This window comes from Oryza brachyantha, chromosome 1 (genome assembly GCF_000231095.2).
Source record: "Oryza brachyantha chromosome 1, ObraRS2, whole genome shotgun sequence".
Taxonomy (NCBI): domain Eukaryota; kingdom Viridiplantae; phylum Streptophyta; class Magnoliopsida; order Poales; family Poaceae; genus Oryza; species Oryza brachyantha.
The window spans coordinates 26,602,284-26,628,367 of record NC_023163.2 but is presented as its reverse complement, the minus strand read 5'-3'; the positions used below and the strand labels follow the sequence as shown (position 1 = coordinate 26,628,367).

At 45.8% G+C, this 26,084-nt stretch overlaps 4 protein-coding genes across 5 annotated transcripts; 1 reads left to right on the top strand and 3 right to left on the bottom strand.

Moving 5' to 3' along the window:
• Nucleotides 1-1,069: 1,069 nt before the first annotated feature.
• On the top strand, nucleotides 1,070-4,685 carry LOC102699464. Of its 2 annotated transcripts, XM_015832713.2 has the most exons (8): nucleotides 1,070-1,387; nucleotides 2,111-2,255; nucleotides 2,334-2,484; nucleotides 2,572-2,697; nucleotides 2,780-2,860; nucleotides 3,396-3,588; nucleotides 3,679-3,949; nucleotides 4,270-4,685. In XM_015832713.2, exons 1-8 carry the CDS (start codon nucleotides 1,196-1,198, stop codon nucleotides 4,473-4,475), a joined length of 1,365 nt encoding a protein of 454 aa, XP_015688199.2. In that variant the 5' UTR covers nucleotides 1,070-1,195; the 3' UTR covers nucleotides 4,476-4,685. The 2 variants fall into 2 exon arrangements, with proteins under 2 accessions (XP_015688199.2, XP_040384789.1); XM_040528855.1 differs by lacking the exon at nucleotides 2,780-2,860.
• Nucleotides 4,686-5,325: 640 nt separating this feature from the next.
• Nucleotides 5,326-9,403, bottom strand: LOC102703531 (2,3-bisphosphoglycerate-independent phosphoglycerate mutase). Its single transcript, XM_006644841.3, has 10 exons — nucleotides 9,300-9,403; nucleotides 8,778-8,954; nucleotides 8,118-8,245; nucleotides 7,844-7,994; nucleotides 7,534-7,737; nucleotides 6,955-7,379; nucleotides 6,282-6,474; nucleotides 6,118-6,213; nucleotides 5,874-6,029; nucleotides 5,326-5,707 (listed from the first exon to the last, which is right to left on the bottom strand). The coding sequence occupies exons 2-10, from the start codon at nucleotides 8,937-8,939 to the stop codon at nucleotides 5,543-5,545; spliced, it is 1,680 nt and encodes a 559-aa protein (XP_006644904.1). The 5' UTR covers nucleotides 8,940-8,954; nucleotides 9,300-9,403; the 3' UTR covers nucleotides 5,326-5,542.
• A 3,089-nt stretch (nucleotides 9,404-12,492) lies between these two features.
• On the bottom strand, nucleotides 12,493-13,585 carry LOC102723011 (protein LURP-one-related 8-like). The gene has a single exon (XM_040519800.1). It carries the CDS (start codon nucleotides 13,412-13,414, stop codon nucleotides 12,779-12,781), a length of 636 nt encoding a protein of 211 aa, XP_040375734.1. The 5' UTR covers nucleotides 13,415-13,585; the 3' UTR covers nucleotides 12,493-12,778.
• An 8,736-nt stretch (nucleotides 13,586-22,321) lies between these two features.
• Nucleotides 22,322-25,619, bottom strand: LOC102722733 (cation/H(+) antiporter 15-like). Its single transcript, XM_040528379.1, has 4 exons — nucleotides 25,240-25,619; nucleotides 24,123-25,121; nucleotides 23,629-24,040; nucleotides 22,322-23,546 (listed from the first exon to the last, which is right to left on the bottom strand). Exons 1-4 carry the CDS (start codon nucleotides 25,510-25,512, stop codon nucleotides 22,606-22,608), a joined length of 2,625 nt encoding a protein of 874 aa, XP_040384313.1. The 5' UTR covers nucleotides 25,513-25,619; the 3' UTR covers nucleotides 22,322-22,605.
• Between the last annotated feature and the right edge of the window lie 465 nt (nucleotides 25,620-26,084).

Sequence of the window (26,084 nt, the reverse complement as noted above, 5' to 3'; positions counted from 1 at the left end):
TTTGGATCTAGAGATTTTTTTAATCCCTTATCACATTGGATATTTGGACGTTAATTAGGAGTATTAAATATAGACTGATAACAAAACTAATTGTATAAATAAAAACTATTTTATTAGATAAATTTTTAAGCCTAATTAATCCATGATTAGCAAATGTGAGGCTCAATAGATTCGTCTCGCGAAATAGTCTAGAGTATGGGTGAGTTTTATTAATAGTCTACATTTAATTTAATACTTCTAATTAATATCAAACATTCGATGTGACGTGGACTAAAAAAATTAGAGTGATTCAAAAAAGGGTCTAAACCTAGTGGATCAGCAATTTCAGCATATAGCAAAGATAAGTCCCCACGGCCCTCTTTCAGAAGAACAACAACAAAAGGAAGAATCCCAATCCTAACCCCAACACAACCTTGGAAGTCCTCGAACAAGGCTAATCAGCTTACTCCTTCTGTCCTATAAGAGCATAATGTAGGATATAAACCGGCTAAATACTAAGATAGAAAAGAGATTGAAGGAGAGAGAGCATAAACAGGCTGTCATCTTATAACCAGCTCGAGCAAACTAAGAAATTTCATTAGAGAGACAAATGAATCATGTATTAATGATAAAAAACTAACTACTTTATGAGTGTGCTATAAAAACCTATTAGAAGTCTTATAGCCAGCTTAATCTATTATAAATGTAATATTCTATTTCAAATTTACGAGTTGGATGTGTCCATCGGAATTTGGACGGAGGTAAGTATGTAAACCGGAGAGTTGTAAGGAGCTCCGATGCGCAGTTGTAATGATGTCCGTTGGATCAGTGCTGTGCGGTTCAGATCGAGGCACGCCATAAATTTTGCGAATAAGACCTTGCACTACGTTCAATTTATCGCGCCGCGTGAAAGAGCTTCCTCCACCGTCGGATGGACATCGCGCGGCCCTGATTACGAAGAGGAAGCGGCGAGCCGGCGCCATCGGCCAAGGCAGTTTATTCATTTAGGCCCTTGTATTTTTTCGGTATTAAGACGTGGCCCACCCACGAAGTACGATCGCAGCCAGTAGCGGAGGCCAGGCCAAGCTCGAGGCCTCGACCTCGAACCCTAACCCCCATCGATTTCCAGGAGCCAGCTCCGGCGAGATGCCCGTCGGCGTCTGAACCGTGGTGACGCGGGGGCAGCTCGTCGGCGGACGAGGGTGGGGGGGGGGGGATGGAGGGGAGGCGGGTCTCCGCGAACCCTCGCCCGTCCTGCGTGCGGAGGGTGCTCGCGCGGAAGCGGCCGAGGACCGAGGCGACGGCGAACAGCGCGCGGAAGCTGCAGCGGCGGGAGATCTCGGCGCTTCCCTGCCGCGCGTTCTCCGCGAGCACCACGCGGGAGCGGTTCCGCAACATCCAGCTCCAGGTCAGCCTCGAGCACCCCGCCACCCGGCTCCCCCTGTCTCCGCTCTCCAGCATTGCGGCTGTGGATCGATGGCGTCGGTCGTTTGGTTGAGGGGTAGAGACGAGACCGCCCGCGGTGCTCCCGCTTGGAATGGGTCGGTAGGTTAGGGTTTAGCGAGAAGAGAATTGTTAAAATATTATATTTGGATGCGAATTGTGGGGATCGAGCGAAGAGTTGGGAGCCTGAGAGCCTTTGGTAAAAAAAACAATTTCAGGAGGCATCATTATTTCCTAATGATGGTGATGGATTTGGCTGTTTGTGGAGAGTTTCTCCATTGGCTTTACTTTGGTTGAATTACTAGGGATGCTGGAGTGTGTGGTTTAGTGGGAGATTTGCAAACATGACACTCCAAACATGTGACATTTGTCACTCCACGTTTAGTACAGTTGTATGTATTGTCAGTATGACGAGGATAGGACCAGGGGAAAAGTGTGTTCGGTTCTGTATTTTCGAAATGTAGTTACTTTCTTCAATCTTTATTTACTTTTATTAATATGCACTGGGAGATACGTCTGATAACTCTTTATAGCATAACTCAGCTGGAAAATATTGAAACCTCAGTTCACCTCATATTATGGAATAGCCCCTCATACCAAATTTTTGTGTCTAACTTCTTAGTAGCACAACCTGTTCCTCTTAATATTATCAATAACACACTTTTAAATTCGTTTCATTTGCAATCAGGAAGAATATGATACTCACGATCCCAAGGAGATGGGTGCGCTGCTACCTTACTTGACGAAAAGGTCTGAGATTATTGAGATAGTTGGAGCAAGTGACATTATCTTTGCTTTATCACAGTCAGGAGTCTGTGCTGCATTCAGCAGAGGTACAACTGTTGATAATGATTGGTCACATACTGATCCTGATATTGCAAATTACCGTTCTGATATGCTTTTCATTGTAGTGTCAAACCAGCGGATTTGCTTTCTGAATGGACGACCAGATGAAGTGATTCGCAGTTTGTTTTATAACAAGAACAACGACTCACTAATTACTGTATCAGTCTATGGTTCTGAAAACTTCAGTGCCTTAAGATGCAGGACAACTCGAATAGAGTGAGCTTGGCTTTCTGTGTTGCTGCTACTGTAGTACTCAGCTATGTCAAATTGTTTATATGGTTTTTTTGTTCTTTGTCTTTTAAGGTATATACGACGGGGGAAACCGGATGCTGGTTTCCCTCTTTTTGAGTCAGAGTCATTGAAATGGCCAGGTTTTGTGGAATTTGATGATGTAAATGGGAAGGTGCTGACTTACTCTGCACAAGACAGGTACTCTTAACTCTAATTTCTTTAAAGGCAAGAAATTTGTCCTCATTCGAATTATGACAGATTGCTTTCTCATTCCAAATAGTACCTATAAGGTGTTTGACTTGAAAAACTACACTTTGCTGTATACTATATCCGATAAGAATGTTCAAGAAATCAAGATCAGGTAAGTGAATCTTTCTTTCTTGCTAATCATGATTGATTTTCACATTTGTACCACAGGCTAAAGTTTTCTTGCCTTTATGGGGTTCTGTAGCAGTACTAGCAGAATGTGATCTAAACACCATGTAGCCATGCTAACTTGCGGTGTTATGTTTTGTATATTCTTTTGGAAGAGTTTTTTTTTTAAAAAAAATGCTATGCCCCTGACTTCTTATAAATTTGGTCAATGGTCAGCACTCAGGAGAGCAAAGGCTAAATAGCGCTTTCAAAACAAACCTTTTGGCCTGATTCGATCATTTGACCATTGATTTACCATTTATGTAGTTTAGTTTTTTTTTTGGGGGGGGGCATAAAAACACTGTTACCGATTAAGTTATAATGGGTTTATTCTTGGTGACTTCCTACATATGATAAATTTATTGCTTTTTATCAAGAGAAGTATGCTTATATTGATTGAAATTTTCTTATGGGCCATTTGTGGTAGTGAATTTCATTTTCTATCTTCCAACTATATTCCTTTTGTTTATACCTTCGAACAGCCCTGGCATAATGCTATTGATATACTCAAGAAAAAAGGGCTGCATCCCCCTTGACATTCTTTCTATTGAAGATGGTAAACGCTTGAAGTCATTCAAACACCTTCTTCATCGCAATAAAAAGGTTGATTTCATTGAGCAATTCAATGAAAAACTTCTCATCAAGCAGGAAGGAGAGAACCTTCAAATTCTTGATGTAAGTATTTTTGCATAGATTATGGATGACAATGAACAAAGGAAAAAAATCATCTTCTTTTATGTAGTTAATTTTTGTGAAATGCTGCAGGTAAGAAACTTCCAATCAATTGAAGTAAGCAGAAGTGAATTTGTGACTCCGTCTGCTTTTATCTTTCTGTATGAGATGCAGCTGTTCCTAACCTTCCGTAGTAGATCAGTATCAGTTTGGAATTTCCGTGGTGAATTGGTCACATCATTTGAGGATCATATGTTGTGGCACCCTGATTGCAATACCAACAGTATTTACATCACGAGCAACCAAGATCTCATTATTTCTTACTGCAAGGCTGACCCAAATGATCCTTCTTCAGAAGAAAATGGTAAGAATCAAACTTTCTGATGCTTCGGCCTGTACGTCTCATGTATTTATTTAGTAGCAAAGTAATAAATTTACTGCCTCTTGCATTTGGCTGGGTTTTGATTGTTGCCATTTGTTATTGCATCCCCTTTGTCTGATATAAATCAATTTTGAAGGTCAATAAGATGCCTCAAAATGCAGGTTGACATACTGATCCACTTATTATATATTTGTTTTGATTAGTTTTATGCAAAATGTCCTTTTAAACGTGTTGTGATAGATAACCGAGGCTGATGCATCTATTGATCCCTACATAACGTTATTTTTTCACTTCGTTTGCAGCTTGTTCCATAAATATCAGTGAGATATTAACTGGAAAATGCTTGGCCAAAATAAAGGCAGGGAACCTTAGCAAGCAAAGGGTTTCAAGATTCCAGAGTACACCATCAGAGGCACTGGGGGATATTACAGCTCTGTACTACGATGAAGAGCGTGAGGAGATTTACACCGGCAACCGACAAGGCCTTGTCCATGTATGGTCAAATTAGTAACTCCAGCTTCCTATGGGCAACACAATTCTGACCACCGTGCCATACTCGGGGAGATGCTGCTACAACCGATAAGTTCATCATCTGTTAACCTGAGCTGATTGGATGTTAGCTGCAATGTTTTCTTACCATGTGTATCATTTTGGAAGGTTTGTCACTATCAGCGTGCCATCTTTACCCCCGAGTTATAGATATCTCATTCTCATTGCAGATGTCCTTTTGTGGTCTGATGATTAAGCGGTTAAGCGTGTATCATCTTTTATATATATATATATATATATATATATATATATATATATATATATATATATATATATATATCATCTCTGTTGTCTGGAAAATAGTGTACATCGGAGATGTCCTTTTGTCGTCCGACGATCAAGCGGTTAAGCGTGCATCATCTATTCATTCTTACACTGCTGTGGTAAAATAATGATGCATGGTACAGCCAACGAAAGGTCACCACATGATTCATCTCCGGCTTATGCAACAAAGTTGACACTGCTTATCTGGAGCAAAGGGCGAACGAAAACAAATTTGCACGCACTATGACGTGATTTCACACGGTCCAAACTTTCAATACTGGGTAAGAGCATCTCTAAAAGATATCTAAAATTAATATCTATATCTAAAACCAAATTTTGAGAATTAGATTAGAAGATATATTTTGAACAGGTTACCAAATATTTTTCTAATATTTACTCATACCTAAAATTACCTTAATTGTATTTTAAATTTGGAGTAAAAGTATGGTTTCTAATACAGGTTACTCATTTTTAGATTTATGTTAGATGAGTATGTAACTTTTATATTCAATACAAGTTTTTGATAACAAAATATTAGGATTCTCTTTGAGATGGATGTTTGACGTCTCGCATATAGCTGAAGAAAAAACGTCAGGCCAGCCTGCGTAACAATGTCAAGTTACAGAGTATCTAGTACACTTTCCCCAATAAAATGAGTTTGTGAGCAGCGCACTGGCCAACATATATTTATTCAATGATATGATCACTCTCGATCATCTCAAAACTATAGGAACAAAATTTCACCACCACGATTTTACTATTTTAGTTGTCCACAACTTCAATGAGGGTGGTTTCGTAGTCAGCAGGAGCCTCGTATCCATGGAAGTTCATTACGGTTGCAGCGACATTGGCTAGCCCAGGGGCCTGAATATCAGACCGGAATCTCACACCAGGGTGAAGACCGGGACCTCCAATAGCAACCGGGACCTACAAATTTTACATAGAAGATTGCGAACCAAAAAATAAACAAAACACACTCAACTTGGTTTTATAGGAACTTGGTTTTATAGGGAGAATATGTGAGACACAACATCACAGGGATGCATCGCAGTTAAAATACACATAACATAAAACACACAACATTTGCACATACCGGCTGAAGTGTGTGTGAGGTAAGAATCTGGATTGCCCCGTTCTTGTCGAGAAGTGGCTGGCCAGATTTGTTTCTTTTCACCATATCCTCAGCATTTCCATGATCAGCAGTGACAAGATAAATACCACCTACTTGTTCAATTGCATCCAAAATAATCTGTTCCAGAAGGCGAGTGATACACTAAATGAGAATGCGAGGAAACGGCGGCATTTACATAACTTAGTTTTTTCTTGTTTGTTCTCACCTTAACGGCCTCGTCAGCTGCCTTGCAAGCAACTACAGTTGCTTCGATATCACCAGTGTGACCTACCATGTCACCATTCGGTAGGTTGACACGTACCTACAAGAATAATGTTTTAAGCAACATGTTATATAGGCAAACAGTCATCTGAGGAAACAATTATTTACCTGGTCAAACTTTCCACTAAGAATGGCATCCCTGGCTTTCTCTGCAATTTCAAGTGCCTTCATGTTGGGTTTAACGTTAAATGTGATTCCACTGTCACTAGGAATTTCAACATACTCTTCCTTAGTTTCATCAAAGTAACCAGAGCGGTTTCCATTCCAGAAAAATGTGACATGGCCAAACTTCACTGTCTCACTGTAAAGAAAAAAAAACAAGTTACAGCATATATACAAAGGCATCGACGCAGTGTTGTTTTAGAAGTACATAATACAACAATAAACTCAACAACTATGGACCGAAATAGGCCTAATAGATGAGGTGATAACAATTGGAGGTAATTATTTGAGCTCTCCTGTCCCCAAGCCTATATTAATTAAAGAAAATATATCATTGATGAAGTTAGTACCAAAATATCAGGTAAACACTCCGTAACATTCGATTCAAGTATATGAAATCAAATAACACTCCCCTCCAGAGTGTGCATCACATGCTCTTTCAAGGAAAAAAAAAAGACCTATCCCTGTTTAGGAGACCAATAAAGATGGAAAACACAGTACAAAAATATGGGCAATATCCAATGGACTACCCATCACTAAGATCACCCGTCAATATTTTCAGTAGTGATGAATGAACCCTGAATATCAAAAGAACGAGAATGGAAAAGCAGATACTTGCCTGCAAGCGAAGGTGCGGACACCATTCTTTACCAAGTATTCACCAGATGTTCTCTCTATCTCTGGTGGGGAAACAAGGTAACGGCTCGGAAGCTTCAACTCACCATCATACTGAAGCATTCCAGCATACCGGATTTTTGGTACACGAACACGATCAAATTTGTCGAAGTCTGCATACTCTAGTGCTTTGGCAAGCATAACCATGCGATCCGCTCGGAAATTGAAAGTCACAACTGCATCACCATCTACAACAGGCCCAACAGATTTGCCACTCTCATCCACTATCACAAATGGGGGCAAATACTGATCATTGGTCTTGGTCTCTGCTCTCAGCGTTTTCACGGCTTCAATTGCGTTTTTGAATTTGTAGGGTGCTTCCCCAAGCACCTGGGCATCCCACCCACGTTTGACCACATCCCAGTCATTCTGCTTATTATTAATACTTCAACTTAAGCAGGGTATGGAACATTATTAAATTCAGAATAGCAAAATCAAACAACTTAAAAACATCAAGTCACATAGTCATTAGTATTACATGTCAAAAGTTGATAGTTAACTCTTGACAAAATGAAAATTTTACCTCATAGCGGTCCATGGTAACATACATCCTTCCACCACCAGATGCAATCTGTGCATCAATACCCTTCTCACGAAGCTGAGAAAGATCATTCTCTAGTGTCTCTACAAAACCAACACTGCTGCCATCCAAAACATCACGTCCATCAGTAAGAATGTGAACACGAATTCTTTTTGCTCCCCTCTCGCTGGCACCTTTCAGAAGCAACTGAAAATAGAGTCAATAACAGACAATAATTTAGACTTTGGCATTAAATAAACAATATAGCAATATAAGAATGCATTCCTGACGTAGTGGCAAGAGTTTAACAAACCTGCACTTGATCAAGACGGGAGTGAACACCTCCATCACTCAACAAACCAATAAGGTGCAGAGTACCTTTATCAAAACATTCTTTGATGTAATTGAACCCCTCTCCATCATAAATTTTCCCAGAGGCAAGAGCAAGATCCACAAGCTTAGCACTAGAGATTGAAAGAACAAATAATTCAATTAGTATGGTGGTCAAACAATGGCGATCATTCTGCAATTAAACATGCAAGAGTGATTCAAGCTATAATTCCCAAATGAATCAAAACTCAGCATACCCCTGAGCATATATGCGACCAGCACCAAGAGCATTGTGACCCACTTCACTGTTGCCCATGTCATCATCACTAGGGAGACCAACAGCTGTTCCATGAGCCTTAACTAGTCTCCACCTCTCAGGAGCACCCTTTAATGTACAAGATATAAAGTTAAGAACAAACATTACACATAAAAAAAACAAATACAATATAGCATCTGAATGTTATCATCACATTAGCAAACAAAAGAAGGTTAACTGCCACATACGGATTACAAATGTAAAAAATGAGTGCACACATGTCAACAATCAAAATTAAGAATGGGTCACAAGCATTACATGAATTCTCACTGGTTGCAGTAGGATGACCGTACAATATTGACATTTCCAGAGCTAAGAGTAGGCAACAATAGCAACATATTCCATCATGCAGAAACTAGAGTGATGCAATGTTTCAAACTCATAGCACAGAGCTAACCAACACAACATGGATGCACAGGCTAAATCTACAACTTAATCACAAATGCCCCCATTGACGATGTGATGATCAAACAATTACAGCCATGACGCCTAATCCACAGGAAAAAAGGGAGGTAATTTACAATCAGTAACAACATAAAGACAGAAATAAATTGCACCTATGCTATTCAAGACAAAGCATAAAGGTGGCTCGAAACCATACATTCTTGAGCGAGTCCATGACGGGCGTCTGGGCGACATGGATGCAGTTGTACTTGTCGGCGTTGGCCTCACCCCATCCGTCCAGCACGACGACGGCCACCGTCTTCCCCTTGGGGAGCTTAGGGTGGTCCGGCAGCGTCCACGAGAAACCAGAGCTCGCCATCGCCAACTAGTGAACCTACCAAATCCCACCAACAGCAACGCACGCCCAGCCACAGGTTAGGTGCAGCAAATTCGCGGAACCAGAGTCAGACCTAGTACGGAATTCCAGCAGTTCATAATTAAACTCAAACTAATCATTAGCAGCCCTGGCCCGATCAAGCATTAAGCAAAGCAACACTATAAACCTCGCAAATTTGATCGGATTCCACGCATCACAGATCTGCGGGAGCGGATCCAGCGATCGATCGGCGACACACGAACAAAAACAGATCCCAGCGCAGGGAAACCGCGCGCGCAAACGACGGCGCACCGCCCATCGATCAGGCAGATCAGAGCGTGGATGTGGGGGGGGTTCATTTACCTTCGCTTGCCCTCGCGCTTCTGCCCACCGACCGAGACGACGAAGCTTTTCCGAGAGCGGAGTGCGCGAGGAGGAGGAGGCGGAGCACGACGCCGACGACGATGCGGGCGGCGCGATATTAATAAGCAGCGCGACGGCGACGTGTGGGGCCCACACGAATACCTAAATGGTCGCGCTGCCAGCGGACGGATGGTAGATCGGCGACACGTGGTGACGGTGGGTCGATCCGACGGCCCGGATGCGTCGATGGGGTTGAAAAGGCGCTTTTTTCTTTCTTCCGCCTCGCTAATAATTAATTATTGAATTAAGAAGAGTACGGGTGGCTCCGCCTGATTTGCTGAGATCCAAACGAGTGACGGGATCCGCCCGTTTTTTTATATTACTACGGCCGCTGCTGGTATTGGACGGTCGAGATGGCGGCGGCAGCCGTCACGTGGGAGCGACGAGGCTCCATCCTGACCGTCCAGTCATCCAGTCTAATTCCGTCGCTGGTTTTGGATATTCTCTCGAGATATTCCCGGCGGCGAGCGATGGATTTTTCGCCTGGTCTCTCCAGATTTTCCAATGGAAAAGAGAAATACTCTGTACCGTTTTAAAATAGAATAGTGATGATATCTCTGTACCAGGTCTAATATTGTATCTAATACTTCTTTCTTTTTTAATTGATGTTTTTGACTTATATATCTACGTTTAATTATTTATTTATTAAAAATATATAATTATTGATTATTTGTTGTGATTTTATTTATTACTAAGATAACTTTAACTATGATTTATAATTTTATATATTTGCACTAAATTTTTAATAAAACAGATGATTAAACGTAAATCTAAAAGTAAAGGAGTATCTAAGTAAGGCCACATTCACCGCCCCGCTTATTTAACTTATCCTCTCTCGTTTCTGCGAACATGCTTTCCAAACTGCTAATCGGTGTATTTTTTGTAAAAATTTTCTATAGAAAATTTATTTTAAAAAATCATATTAATTTATTTTATATTTTTTAATAATTAATAATTAATTAATCATACTAATATATTACTACGTTTTCCGTGTCATATATAATGTGGTCTAAGTCTATTTCTGTGTAAGGGTATAGTGTTTTTTAGCATTTCTGAATGGAAAAGGTTGCCTTGCGAATGCTCCTCTCCTCCGGGGCCGGCGTCCTGCGGGCTGGGGCCCGTCGCAGCGTTCGATACGCCCAAAGGCTCTGGTTGGTAGCTGCTCTCACGCTGTCGCTCACGCAGATCTCGGCGGCATCTCGACGACGTGTGTGCGCTTCTCGCGCTCCAGAAGAGAACGGTGGTGTTCGCCATGGACCGGCAGGCCAGCAGGTCAGGATTGCCGATTCGGCCCACTTTTCGAGGGCGGCAGCGGTTCGATCGCTACCTGGGCCGAATGGTGCGTCCTAGGCCAGCCCAGCAGCTGATCTTTGTCTAGTGGTGCAAAAGTCCACTAAACCTCCTTCAACTATGCACTGAGATTGATTTAGTTCGCTTATTATATCCGGTTTAGTGGTCGAGGGAGGGCAAGTAAACTTTTTCATTGTCTAGATGGCTGGGATTTGTTTCAGGAAATATAGCGACATCGGGCCACTCCTTTTCAGGTCCTGAAAAACATATAGTCGCCCGTTCTGCCTTCGTAAGATTTTTCTGGTGATCCCTTCGAAATAAACGCTGTACGAAGTTCATCTAGTTCCATTCTTCTACTACTACACAGTGAGACCGACAACAAAAGAAGACGAAGAACTATACTTCATCCAGACGGCGAGTCCTCGGAAAAACCTTGACATCATCGGTGAGGTACATGATCACCATGAGTCGAGACACCGAAGGGAGAAGGGGCAGAGCTACGGTACCTCGTCGACGACCTCCAACGGAATCTACTTTTAAATATTTTAGTTACGATTTAAAAATTAAATGAGATCGGTATATTTTAATTACACTTTTGCTATTCATTTAAACGTTTGATTTTTTTTTCTTTTGTCAAACACGCTCGTAATGCATAGGGGGCTGTGAGAGGAGGACGTGTATGAGATTTTTGACTTGCTTGCATGTATTTAGATTATTATCCAACGACAGTGATCGGATTTAATTGATGAAATTAAAATTTTCAAGCATTTGATCAGTACGCGGGACCCTTTTAATAAGCCACCTATTACTCGGTCGCTTGGAAAAAAAACTAAATACATCGATCAATTTTGTGAGACATTGGATTGAAATCAAATTACAACAAAGGAAACCAAACAAATTAGCACGTGGATAATAAGCATAGATCTTCGAGCAAATCTAGTAAAAAAAGATTGAGTATACATTATAATTTTTCAATCGATTCACAAATATCAAACCTGATATTTTAATACCGATGACACCAACGAACTGACTTCCCAACATGCAAAGACCCGAAGAGAGCAAGATTGGAAGGCTGCAGATATCTCGTACCTGTCTAATCCATCTTTCGGCGTGGATCCGGCTCATTGCCACCTGGGCTAAGCCAGTGGGCTGACTCGCCAGATGCCTGGAATTGCACCAAAGCAGCTGCCATTTTTTCTCCCGTTTCTGATAACTGAATCTCTTAGACGGACAGGTGAGCGAAAGCGAGTTCGTTTCTCCGGTATGGCGATACGGCAAATGCATGGTCCCGAGCTAGCCAGACAAGCAGTCACGATCTTGACAGTCCACATGCAAATGCCAACAAAACTGTCTCAGCAAGTGTGCGATTCCATCTCGATCTTCCCATTCAGAGCAGGGTGCTAGCTAGACGACGCAAACTCTCTCTCAATAGATCGCGAACATGCTACTGTAGCATTCTAATTACAGGGCAAGGTGTCATTTCAAAGAAGCCAAAAATCGTATGGAAAAACGAAACTGTCCATTGTTCTTGATATTTCTTTCCTCCTAAGTACTAGCAAAATAACCATAATTTTCTATAAAATATATTATAAAATATTATTGATTTTTATCAACTAGGTTAATATTACTTATTTAAATCAAATAAGAAAAATTGCTCATATTAGAGATTTACTCCGGTCCAACAAAAAGTACCTTAAGGTACCGATACCTCGTGGTACTAAATCATTTCTAATGACGAGAAATGATTTGGTACCGTGAGATACCGTTACCTCGAGTTATTTTTTGGTTGGACTGTAAAATTGCTCATATTATAATATTGGAAAAAAAGCATGGTGTAGAAATATAGGGACATTTAAACTAGTGTAAATATAGATAATTAGATATGCACACCAGTAAAACTCATTTACATAAGTCTTGGCCAAGAGCCCAAAACTCGAAGGCAGTGGATGGCATGATTTGGGACTTGATGTCATATCACGTAAAAAAGAATAACGATCAATTGACCATATTATATACGCAATTGTAGGAATCAAGAACACTCTGTATATTCATAACCCCAATAAAATTGGGGCAAAAAAAATTTCAGACAGAGAGAAACTAGCTAGATTGAACTAAAAGTGAGGGAAGGTCTACGAGGACCAGCTCCTCAAGAGAGACGGCCTCCCGAACATCTGGTCGAGCGCCACCACGACGGCCATGGCGAGCGGCACGCCAACGCCGGGCTGCACCACCAGCCGGAACACGTCGCTGCCGACCGCCTCCTTGGGCCGGACCTCCGCCACCGCCTGCCTCTCGCCGTCGTACACCACGCAGCACCGCCGCGCGTAAGACCCCTCCACCTCGTACGCCACCGCCGACGCGCCCGCGCCCGCGCCAGCGCAGGGCGTGACGCGCGCCAGCGATTTGTTGCTGCCGCGGCCGCTTCGCCTGATGGCGTACACGGGGCTCCGCCGCGCCGCCCGGTCCGCCGCCTCGCCGGCGAACACGAGCCACTGCTCCCCCTGCAGGCTGAGCTGCCTCTTCCGCCGCACGGTGAACGCCGGGGTGCCGGCGGCGTCCATGAGGACCACCTCGTCACCGCTCTCCGAGTCGTAGCTGTCCACGCGGTACGCCAGGTTGCCCTTGGCGTCGAACACCGTGAACCCCTTGCAGTTGAACAGCAGCGACTTCCGCCACACCGTCAGCGTCGTCGCCGCCGCCTCCTCCCCCCGCTCGCCGCCGACCACGCCCGTCGCCGGCGCCACGTTGGGATGTACCTTCGCCATGCGCGCGCGAGTAGACCAATCAATCAACCAGTCAGTCAGGCTTGCTAGCTAGCTACTCCAAGCTAGGCCAAGCTGCTAAGCTAAGCTCAGGAGGCTATGGAGGTGTTTGGTTTAGGATTTGACAAGCGAGGTAGCTGGAGGTAGGCGATATATATACAGCACACACTTCTGAATTCTGATGAGCAAAAAAAAAAAAAAAAAGGAGTGAGGCTGTATGTACACCTGTACACCTGGGAAGCAAGAGGGCGAGTAACTAATTAATTTAATTAATCAAACCAAGCAAACAAATGCATGTTGCTCTGACATGCGTGGGGGCAGGGGGTTACATGGGATGCTGCTTAACGACCATCCCCTCCCTTAATAATTCTGCCTGGCTTCCAATCAATTCCATCACGTACACACGCTTCAACTCAAAGAAACCAACGTTACTACGGACTAAGCAAATAACGGTGCATGCACGTTAATTAATCTAAGGACGTGATTGTTTAGCTTTTTATGGAAAAAATAAAATGGTATATTTTTATATGAAAATTAATTTATGAATAAAATTTATATATATATACTCTTAGCGATCTAAAAGCCAAGAGTGGAAAATAAATTACGATGAAAAAACTTAAAATTAACTCTAAATTTATGATTAAAAATTTAAATATTAACTTATAAATATAAGCAAAAGAGAAAAAATGAGTCGCAGACGCCAATTCTATTTGGCTAATTACACACATTGAACGAGAAAAATTATTAGAGTATGATTCATTAGGTATTAGCTATTTCAAACCTGTAAAATAGATCAATCTATTTTTAAATAACATTTTTTTAAAAAAAAGACAGAACCGTGCAGAGAAAAACTAAGCCCCATGTACCCACAGCTATGCACACAAAAAGGAGGTTAGGTTTAAATTTAGCGCCACATGCATATATGCCGTTGATCCATCGATCATGTATACATATCCAGATAGCGAGCCAAAACGTTTTGTGCGTGCTACATATGCGGCCGATCGACGAACTAGACTGATCAGTGCGTGCTGTTTAATTAGCGTTAGTTCTTGGGGTTTATCTCCTTGGGAGATAATGCGACGACGCGCGCATCAAACGTAGACGCATTACCGGTCCGATTATGACCCTAATCATTCTCATTCTCATTATTATCCATCCATGCGCACGTAACCAAGTAGTGTACTGCCGCCGTAGAAATATGTGAACGGTTGGGGCCCCGGGTTTGCCACGCGCCGAAACGCCAAGCGGCGAGCTTCGGTTAAGGTCGGCTAAAGTTTATTGCAGATCGGAGGAGCTCGATTGGTGCAAAACTAAGAAGTGATTGTTTTGGATTTTTCGGACGTACGTATTTGCAAACCAAAACAACTTATAAATAAAACGTTTATATACATGTATCCATAGCGATCCAGAAAACAATGTAAAAAATAAACTTCGGTGAAAAACTTTAAAATTAACTTTAAATTTTTAAATTTTTAAAATTGAAAATTTTAATTTTAATTTATAAGTGTAACCGGAAGCGAAAAGATGAGACATAAGAGCACGGTGGTGATCGATGGAGTTAACTAGCATATGGAACGCGTGCGATTGATCGATTAAAAAAAGTCATGCATGGTCATGTTAATTATCTGTGGAGATTAATTAACTGGTGAATAGATGGGTGGCTAAGACAAATCGATTGGTTGAAGATGAGCCAGTCATCTACATTTTTTTTGTTTGCATTCGAGATTATATTTGTAGACGACGTTGATCATTTCAGCTGTTGGACTGTAGAACGGGCTCGGAGTTGATGTTGGTTTTTCTTTCGACATTATTTGCTCTTAAGTCTGCTGTTGGTTTAAGACTGAGTAGTATACACTCCTGCGTATCACTCTGTAATTTAGTAATTCAGAGCCATCTGTACGTCCTTGATTGGCTGTCTTGGTCTCTTAAAACTAAAATAAGGGAAATTTAGAAGTACTTGATTTTTAGTAGCCAATCATTATATATTCTTGGCATATTTAGCGCTAAAATAGCTGCAGATAAATTACATGGGTGAGCTTACGTGAGCACGGACATGTTCAGCGGAACAAATGGAGTTGAGGGATTGGCTCGACTGGAAGCTAGCTCGATAAATAATTTCATTCAACAAATCTGATGATTATGTTAATATGTTGAGTCAACATACATGTCATGTCGAACTTAAACAAGATAACCGAAATTTTAATCTTTAATTCTCTGATCCACAGAAGGTGCACTGGACACTTTTTTTAATCGACACACTACGGGTCTACAATGATCATTTATATACACACATACGAACCGATCTGCCATGGAGACGGTAAGAGCTCTAAGCCTCTGCAATCCTCTTGTGACCATATGAGCTTTTCACTAAGACCACTTCAGTTTTATGTCAAAGATCAACGAAATTGAGCCGGAGCTTTATCTAGCTAATTGAAGTCATCTGGTATAATTTGCTAGATCCACCACTGCACACATATACATACTCACCCAGCCTATAAACACACGCACACACCGTATTTTTATAAATACATTTAAAAAACTTGACCAACATATGTTGATACAGACAAAATCATCACCGATGTCTTCAATGACAGGGCCAACATACGATTAATTAAGTTTTATATACTCATGGGTGTCTCATTGTTAACATACGCCTAACAATAAAAGGAGATTTGTTCTGGTCTAACAAAAAATATTTTAAGGTATCGGTAACTCGAGATACCAAATTATTTTCTATTATTGGATCTAGCTGAGTAGGATATACACTGTTAAATCCAACGATCAGAAACGATTTAGTACCGCAAGGTACCGATACCTCGAGATACTTTTTATTGAACTAGAACAAATCTCCAATGAAAAAGATTATGTTGCACCCGTTTGGATATGATCTACTACGAAGTACAGTATTTACATCCTTCAACTTAAACTACTACGCTCTTAATTACTGAAATGCAATAATATCCATGTGTCCTAATCACCTAATTACATACCAGTACAGTACTAAAGCATACAGAAGTACACCGTTTTAGGTGGGGCATCAGAGTCCGCAGCAGTGCATGTACATACATGCTGATGAGGCATCCATCAAAACCGGTGAGCAATCAGACCTCTGGCCCTCGGCCGTTGGTAGCTATGAGATGAATCAAAATAAGAGAGATGCTCGATTAGGATTGGGAACAGTACTGGTGGAGACCGGTGCCTATGGCACAATGATTTTGTCCATAATTCCCGGCCTAATCAATCAACTTCTAAAGTGCCGTATAATAGTATGATGCCATGTATTTGGAAGAATCTTATTAAGCAAAATATCATGGTTTTGAACTAAGGTGGCAGCTTTATTTTTTTGCCAAGCAAATTAAGCTTGAAAAACAAGCTACGACTAGCATGCAGTAGAACAAAATTATATCTGTTAGGGTACTAATTACGTTATTATTCCATTTGCAATAATGAGTGGACTCCAGCATTGCATTGCTCAAGAAAGGTACCTCTGAACCTCATCAAAGCTTGCACTACATATTTCGAAACAAATGTTTTGCTTCGGAGACGCAATATTCATGCCGTTATTTTTTGTTGTTGCCCTGAATAAATTAGGTAACCTAGGAATGCATGCACACTTACCCACTAATAAATGAATAATTAGTCTCTTTTTTCATGGAGAAAGACGATGGCTAAAAGACAGACATAATCAAGAAACGGGTAAGAAATTAGCCCCTCGCTCGCCGTTATCGATACCAGCGGACCCTTCGCTCGAGAGGTTCTATGAGTGGCGGCACACCCTTTTTTCATCTTTGGATTTTAGAATGGTGTTTTTAGTTTTCAAACTGACACTTTTTAGGTGCATGACTCAGTGCACACATCACCCCACTAGCTTCTGCTGGCAACTGCTAGTAATGCGTGCATACTTCTTTCGATCACCTGCTCATAATCGGGGAAAAAGAAAAAGAGAAAAGAAATACTTTATCATGAAAGCTACTCGATCAAAGAGACCTTAATTTATTTCGATATTATTAACATCTACAAGGAAAAAAATATAAATAGTATTCAATTAGTAGCACCCGTGTATATTCTCAATTTCTCACGTTGAACATACTTTGACTAAGCATAATATAGGACTGTGTTTTTCTATGGATGAAAAGATATATGATATTTGTTAGATGTTTAACGATGTAATTGATGAAATTAACTATTAAAAATCTACTTTATAAATATGAGATGATAATTTTGTATATTAAAGATACACACCGTTTAGCTGTTCAGAAATCGTGTGCTTGGAAACCGATGGATCATCTAAACTAGTCCGTCGTTCAATCATTTAAGAAACGTGCGCGTAAAAACCAATAGATAATCTACACTGCAGTGTCGCAAAAGAACAAAGTCTAGATAGTGATGGTATTCCGCGGTAGAGTAACCCCAACAGTTGTGAAACCTGGAGACACCGATGGTTACTGCCTCCCGGCCAGCACGGCAGGGGTCCATGCGTGCATGCATGGTTAAGACAAAATGATGCATGGTCCAAGCACAACACGGCCGTACGGCGAGATGGATGGATGGACATGGACAGACCGATCGATCACACTCCGATGGCGCCCCGATCGATCTACGGTGAAAAACATGGGACGCGCCGGAGGCCGGCAGGGGACAGGCGGGTTAATGCGCGCAACCTAACCGCAGGGACCCCCACAACTAAGCAAAAATCCCATCATGGTGTCTTCCTGTCGTCTCCTCTCCCTCGTTCCCCAATGGCGCTCGATCGGTCCGGCCGATTAATCAAGGTGTGCGTGGGTCGGATCGATCGATCAGTGCGGTGCGCTTTCTATTTCGCTTTCGAATTACCAGTGAACTACCCCCTGAGAACCAGGCAGGCTGTCCCCCAACCCCCACAGGCCACGGCCGACACCGTCGCTCTCCCGCTGCACAGACCCACCCGAGTACCCGACCCACACCGATCGATCAGCATCGCATCGCGCCGTATCGCGCGCGTTGCAAATGCATCCAGCCGCGCCGCCTACCGCGACGAACGGGGATCGACCGGCTCTTCGGCTGCGCGCGTGTATCTATCTGCCAGGGCATGCGGTAGTACGACGCGGTGGTGTGCCGTACTGGGGCTGCCGTGATGCGAGGGCACTTGACCGGGGCTGGTTGATTGGCCGCGTGGCGCGGTGCGCGTCCACGAGTTCGCGGGAGGCCCCGGCCCCAGGGCGCGGCGGGCGGCCGGCCGGCCGGTTGATCGATCGATCGACCGATATGTGTGTCACCCGATCGATGGGCTCGAGGAGTTGGAAAAGCGCATGGCGCTTCGTGGGATCCACGCGCGCGGGCGCGGGACAGGCCATGTGTGGCCGTGTGGGAGATGATAGGGTGATCCTTTTGGCTTTTTTATGCAACGACATATTTATAAATAAAATAATTTATTAATAAAAATTATATATATATAGCCATCTACTAGTAAAACCTAAAAAATAAAACACGATGAAACAAAATTTAAATCAACTATATATTTTAGGTTTAAAATTTTTTAGTAAAGCACACAAAAAAGGCGTTAGTACTCCTGCGTTGGAGCTGGTGATCCGCAAAGCTTTTGCGTTCGTTAAAAGAAGGATAAAGAAAAGGGAAAGTTTTTGTGTTATTAGTGCCGCCGGATAGACGGATGGGATCACGGGATCTCCTGTACTGTGTGCGTGTGGCCCTCCAGTCTGTGGTAGCGAGCTGCTGACGACAGGCGGCCAGTAGTGCTTGCAAAAGTTGCAATATAATTTTGTTGGCTTGGCTCGACCTGTTTTGCTTCCTTTCTCAGATCTTAGGCGTGTTTGGCATGCACATATTTGGCCAATTATCATGCAAGCATGATGGCGGCAGTATATTGTACTTCATATCGGATCGGCGAGAAGACAAAATAGGGTCAAGCAGCCAAGCTAGCGTCAGGCTGGGGTACTGGACTTGCATGCAACACATTGTGGGATCAGTACATGTCACCTGCAATTTTGCATAGTTGCATACATATAATTTTTTGGATGCATACATGGTGTACCCTCCATACTTATTTTTTTATTTCTAAAATGTTACTACTCCTTACTCCCTCCATTCCTTTATATAGGGCGTAACTCTCTTAGACGCCGATACCAAGGAAGCGCAGTTGTTTTCTCGGACTAGCGCAAGCGACGCTTCGCTCCGCCCGCGCAAGACTTTGCATGCCGCTGCGCACGCATGCATGCATACGGCTCTTGCTGGCATCCTACCCGTGAAAATATTTGCATGCATTAGCTTAGGAGTCGATGTGTAACTAATTTAATACCGCTGGCTTGAGTCGATGCATAACTAATTCAATACCGTTGGCTTGTATGTGCATGCGCCCTGTATTCTGGTACAGTTTATAAAACCAGTTACGCCTTATATAAAGGAACGAAGGGAGTATTATTTTTTCTTTTTAGATTTTACTAAGTTCAACTTAATGCAGGGTTAATCATTCGCCTTGTTACTAAAAGAGGGCATTGGTTAATGTAACATTGAACCCAGGGGGCGAATTCAATGGGAGTGCTTGAACCCCTACTACCAATGTTAAGTTTATGGGAGCCCCCAGGAAGCTTCTTTTAAACTTTTATGTCAAAGATGAAGAGAAAGAGGCTGAAACTCTATACAGTTTGTTCAGCCCCTCTAGCATCATTTGCTAGATCCGTCACTGATCAAACCTGAGTCAAACGTGCTTCTTGTTGTGATATAACATTTATTTATAAGGTTCACAATTTTTATCATTATAACTGCGTAATTATAGACATTGGTATGTGAGACCTATAAAAGTGAGATCTATCTTTCAGTGACCGTGGCTCTAGTATCACTACCCAATAACAACAGAGGATACACTACTCTAGTGTATTTTTTTCTCAAACGCGCAAAAGAATTACACGTTAATAAATTAGAAGATAAAGAGTGTTGATACACGACGCATACGGCCAGATTGGCCTCCAGCAGGGACCCCCAAGGAAAACAATGCAGGAGAGAGAGAGCCCAGACGCTACAAGCTAATCTCGCAGAAGAACGCCCAAGAGAGTGAAACACACTTGTTACGGGACGCTAATCTCCTAACAATGCGCCAAGGGGTGCTACCTCAGCGGAGGACCACAGCAAGCCCGCCGAACGGATGGCTTGGAGCACATCTTGGAGGGGAGAAAGCTCGTGATCGAAAACCCGGCGATTGCGTTCCAATCAGAGCTGCCAGGAGATGAGAAGGACAAGGGAGTCAAAACTGGCCTTCAGATGCTTCGGAAGGAGGGCTCTCGACGAAGGCCACCAGTCCTGAAGATAGGCACCCCTAGATGGAGAGATGGAAGCCCATCCCGCGATTGTTAGAACCAAGAGCCAGATCTGTCTCGCGAACACACAGTCGATAAGGATGTGGTTCGTTGTCTCAGAATCCTGGGCACAGAAGGGGTAGGCGGAGTGGGAATCAAAGCCGCGCCTAAGGAGCAGGTCTGCTGTCCAACAACGGCGCTGAAAGGCGAACCAAAGGAAGAACTTGCACTTTGCTGGGCCTTTAGGATGCCAGAGCAGATCAGCGTAAGGGAGGAGCTGCTGGCCGAAGAAGAAGGTCTGGTAGGCCGAGCGCGCCAAATAGTGTTGGTCGCTGGTGCACCGCCAGCAGAGGCGGTCCTAAGACCTCGGCAAAAGTCGAATCTGATGTACCGTATCCCAGAGAAGGAGAAATTGGCCGATGACCGGAACAATAAGTGCCCCGCGGAGGTCAAAGATCCAAGCGTTGTTCGCGAGGCCTGCGGTGACTGAACGTTGGGTCCGGATTCGACGGGGGACTAGGGAAAGCAGAAGCGAGGCCAAAGCGGCGACCGAACGGCCACCAATCCACCGGTCTAACCAGAAAAGAGCAGTCTCCCCATCGCCAAGCGAGAAACAAGTGGAAGTGGCGAACATGTCAGAGATACAACGTTTAGGGGGGGCTTTGAGGCCCGCCCAATAGGGGTGCCCTAAGTGCTGCAACCAGAGCCAGCGCAGGCGTAGAGCAAAGCCGGCCGTACGCAGGTTAGGAATGCCCAATCCCCCAAACACCTTAGGACGATAGACGTTCGACCACGACACTCTGCATTGGCCACCATGGACTGAGTCCGAACCCGTCCAAAGAAAGGCGCGCCGCTTTCTGTCGATGGCTTTCACCACCCAGTTGGGCAAGCCGACTGTCATGGCCACATGGACCGGGATAGAAGAGAGCACTGACTGGACAAGAACGGTCCGTCCGGCAAGGGAGAGAAGCCGACCTTTCCAGGGTGGAAGGCGACGAGTAACCTTGTCGACCAGCGGCTGCAGGGCTGACCTCGGTAACTTGCGGACTGAGAGAGGAATGCCAAGGTAGGTGCAGGGGAACTCGAAGATCCTGCAGGGAAAGGAGGAGCGGGTCAGCTCAAGCTCACTGGCCGAGCAACGGATCGGAGTGATCGAGTACTTGGAGAAGTTGGTGCAGAGGCCCGAAGCAAAACCGAAGACGGAGAGAATGCCTTGAACGAACTCAAAGTCCTGACGAACGGGGGAAAGAAATATGACTAAGTCATCTGCACAGAGGGAGGCCCAATGCCGGAATGACACTACTGTAGTGTAGTATGAAGTCACAGCTAATAGATCTGAATCAATTACAAACATAACTGGAAAATGCTGTGATTTGAGTCAGCAGTGAAACATTATAAGGTGGGTTTTCGAGAGAACCGGAACTACTTCAACACCCTAAATAGTCGAGCTGAAGGAAATTATCCAGTGACACTGACACAGTACAGTTTTGCCCACAATGCCAATATTTGACCTTATTTGGACGGTCCTCAATGTTGGCCCATTTACGTGGGTCTCAATGTTGGGCCATCTACGTGGGTGGGCCTGGATTTTAGTTCGTAGTACAAATCCACCCACATGGGCCACAGGAACTTGTGTTTTCCGTGTAAATTATGATGCAAACACACGAACTGACGAACATGTCGTGTGTCTTCAGGAAACATTAGTCTCGACAAGGCGACAACCATCGGATAAATCTACAGGCAAACAGCCTTGAACAATCTGACTGTTTTTGTGTGTTCTGAAATTTGTTCAATCTGAAACTGATAAGCTAATTAGTAAGACAACAAATTGAACTCCCGCCATCTGTATCCATGGTGGAGTGATAACACCTGCAAATTAACACAGCTTTAACTAGGATCATCAGAACTTCAGAAGCCTACGGTGCCACCGGACAATCTGCTGTTGGCCGTCGACGACCCCGCCGCCGTCCGGTACGCCGCAGACGGCCGCTGGTTGGCGTTGCTCACGTACTGGCGCACCGGATCGGTGTTCCCGGCGGGCGCGGTGACGGCAGCCGCGGGCGCCGGCGCCACCACGTACTGTTGTATCACCAGCACGGACACCGCCATCGAGAAGTCCGACGACACGAGCATGTCGCCGATCGGGCCCAGCTCCGGACACTCCATCCAGTCCTCCAGCGCCGCCGTCATCGGTGACCCGGCCTCGCCGGGGCGCCTCCCGACGATGTACAGCTCGTGGAGGCTGTTGTCCATGCTCCGGATGGTGGCCACCGTCTCCTCGCTGTTGGCCACCACCTGGTCGGAGTACGTGATGGCCTCGTTGCCGAGGTTGCGCGACCGGAACTCGCCGAGGTAGTCCTCGTCCATCTGCAGCTCTGTCTTGCCTTCCATGTAGGTGCCGGTCGAGCGGCTGTCGGCGTCGGAGGCGGTCGACCGGTAGCTGGAGTGGGAGAAGGACCTCACCCGGTACTCCGGCGGGACGAACCGTACGACGGTGAGGGTGACGCCAGGGTGCTCGACCATCCTCCACGCGTAGGCGAGCGCCTCGCGGTCGTCGGGCCCGCCGAAGAAGAAGAGCGCCACGTGGTGCTCGGCCGCCATGCGCGCCGTGGCGGCGCTGAGGCCGCGGTCGACGAGGATGGAGACGGAGCACGGCGAGGTGGAAAGGAGGCTCTCGTTGAAGCCGCGGATGGACGGGTTGATCGGCTCCATGCCGCCGTCCACCGTCTGCTGCTTGTGGAAGGGGACGACGATGAGCGAGACGTGCTTGTCCTCAGCCAGCACGGACACGTCGTCGTGCATGGACTGGTACGGCGACACCGCCGCGAGCGTCTGGATGGACACGCCCCCTGCGTCACACAAGCAAAGTGCTCTCTGTCAGCTTACGCAAATGCCATTGCCAATGCCGTTCCTTCAATGTGCGATGCTCACCGGTGTGTCTCTCGTAGTTCTCGAAGGCGTTGAAGATGTGCTCCGTGACGGGCGGCAGGGTGGAGGATGAGCTGCTGCGGCTCTGCTTCGAGGCGGACGCGGCGGCGGCGGCGAGCATGTTGGAGGCGCGGCCGGTGAGCTCGACGAGGTGGAGCGCGTAGATGAAGATCGGGGAGCGCTTGGTCGGGTTCGAGAGCTCCAGCAGCGAGAGCACGGACGGCACGTTGCGGGTGGTGTGCACGCAGATCAGCATGCGGAGCTCGCTGTCGTGCCTGATGCGCTGCAGGTTCCGCCGCTTGTACCCGACCAGCCGCCGCGACGGCCGGTGCACCCCGGTCACCACCGGCGTCACCAGCGTCGTCATCGCCACCGACACCAGCACCATCACCGCGAACGACTCGTCGTCCAGCACCTACTACCCCACACCGCAGCGCGTTAGCACCGGCCATTACGGGGAGGTGAAAAGCTAACGCGTCAGTGTGTGCTTGTGCTACCTCCTTGTCACGTCCGATGTTGAGCACGATCATCTCGACGAGTCCCCTGGTGTTCATGAGGAAGCCGAGCGCGATGCCCTCGCGGAAGGGCATGGTGTAGAGCGCGGCGATGATGATGGTGCCCATGATCTTGGCAAAGCTGGCCATGACGAACACGAGGATGAGCAGGCCGACGGTGATGGGGTCGCGTATCCTGGAGATGTTGGTGCGAAGGCCACTGATGGCGAAGAAGAGCGGGAGGAGGAGCCCGGTGACGAAGTCCTCGAGCTTCTCGATGAGCGCCACGCCGAGCGGCCCGCCCGGGATGACGAGCCCGTAGACGAAGGCGCCGAAGACCGAGTGGATGCCGATGGCGTCGGTGCACACGCCGGCGAGCATGACGCCGGTGAGGATGAGGGAGACCTGCATGTCGCTGACGCCCTCGCCCTCGGGGATGCGGCGGATGAGCCACCACATGCCCGGGCGCACGACGTAGAAGCAGAAGAGCACGAAGAGCACGCCGGAGATGAGCACCCACAGGGATGACAGCGCCGTGCTGTTCACCTCGGTGATGGCGATGGCGAGCGCGAGCAGGATCCACGCGCACATGTCGTTGACGATGGCGGCCGACATGGCGATCCGCCCGAGCTCCGTGTTGAGCAGCTTGATCTCGGCGAGGATGCGGGCGAGCACCGGGAACGCCGTGACGGAGAGCGCGACGCCGAGGAAGAGCAGGAAGGAGGTCTGGTGCACGTTCCGGGACACCTGGTGCCGGAAGATGAACGACGTGGCGATGCCGATGCAGAACGGCAGCGCCATGCCGGCCAGGGCGACGGACAGAGCCTTCTTCCCCGACCGTCGGATCACGTCCAGGTCCATCTCCAGGCCAACCAGGAACAGGAAGTAGAGAAGGCCGAGGTGCGCCACCGTCTCCAGCGTCAGCAGGCTGCGCTGCGGGAACACCATTGTCGCCCACACGGGCACCTGCCCCATCACCGACGGCCCGAGCACCACGCCAGCCTACGCTTCCACGGGAACGACACGACACAACACAACACACGTCACGTCACGTCAATGAGCGCCCCCATCGTCGCGCGCGATGGACAAAGAGAGAGAGGCAGGCACGCTAGCTACTCACGAGGATCTCAGCGATGACGCGGGGCTGGCGGAAGGGCTTGAGGAGGAGGACGAGGACGCGGGTGGTGACGACGATGACGACGACCTGGAGGATGAAGAGCGGGAGGGAGAACTCGAGCGGGTTGACGCCCTGCCAGATGCCGTTGGTGGTGATCATCATCGGGGAGTAGCACACCACCGTGCTGGTGGCCTTGGGCCGCGTCGCGTTGCTGATCTGCGCCGTCACGTTCGTCGGCAGCTCGTCGGCGATCAGGGCCGGCACCGTGGAGGCCATCTTGGCGCGTGGCACGTAGTACACGCGCGCACGCACGCGCCGGCGCCCTCACCCGCTCCCTCTCTCTCTCTCTCTCTCGCTTCACGTTTGCTCGTGTTGGTTTCAGGCGGGCGAGAATGGAGATGGCAGCGGCGACGAGGCAGAGAGCCCTCGTTCGATGGTCCGAAGACTCCGAATGGAGGGTGGAAACGGTCAAAGGGTTCGACGTCGCTGTTGATTTGTTGGCTGCCCGCGGACTTTGGAGTCTTTTTATTTCTTTCTTTTTTTCTTTCAAGCCGTTTGTTTGTTTGTTTGACCCGCGTGGACCGCTCGTAAAGGGCTTGAAATTGAGGCCGAAACCCATATCGTATCCGGCCCAAGGAACGAAATGAAATCCATACCATTGAAATATCAGTAGATTCCTGATAAAGAGATTCTTGTATTTAACCGTGTTAATTTTTAGGTGTATGTTGACTATTCATCTTATTTAACTTTTTTTTAAATATACAAAAATTTTTGTCATGATTAGAGTTTAATATATGATAAAATAAATCATAACGATATAATAATGATTATGTGTTCTTTTAATAATA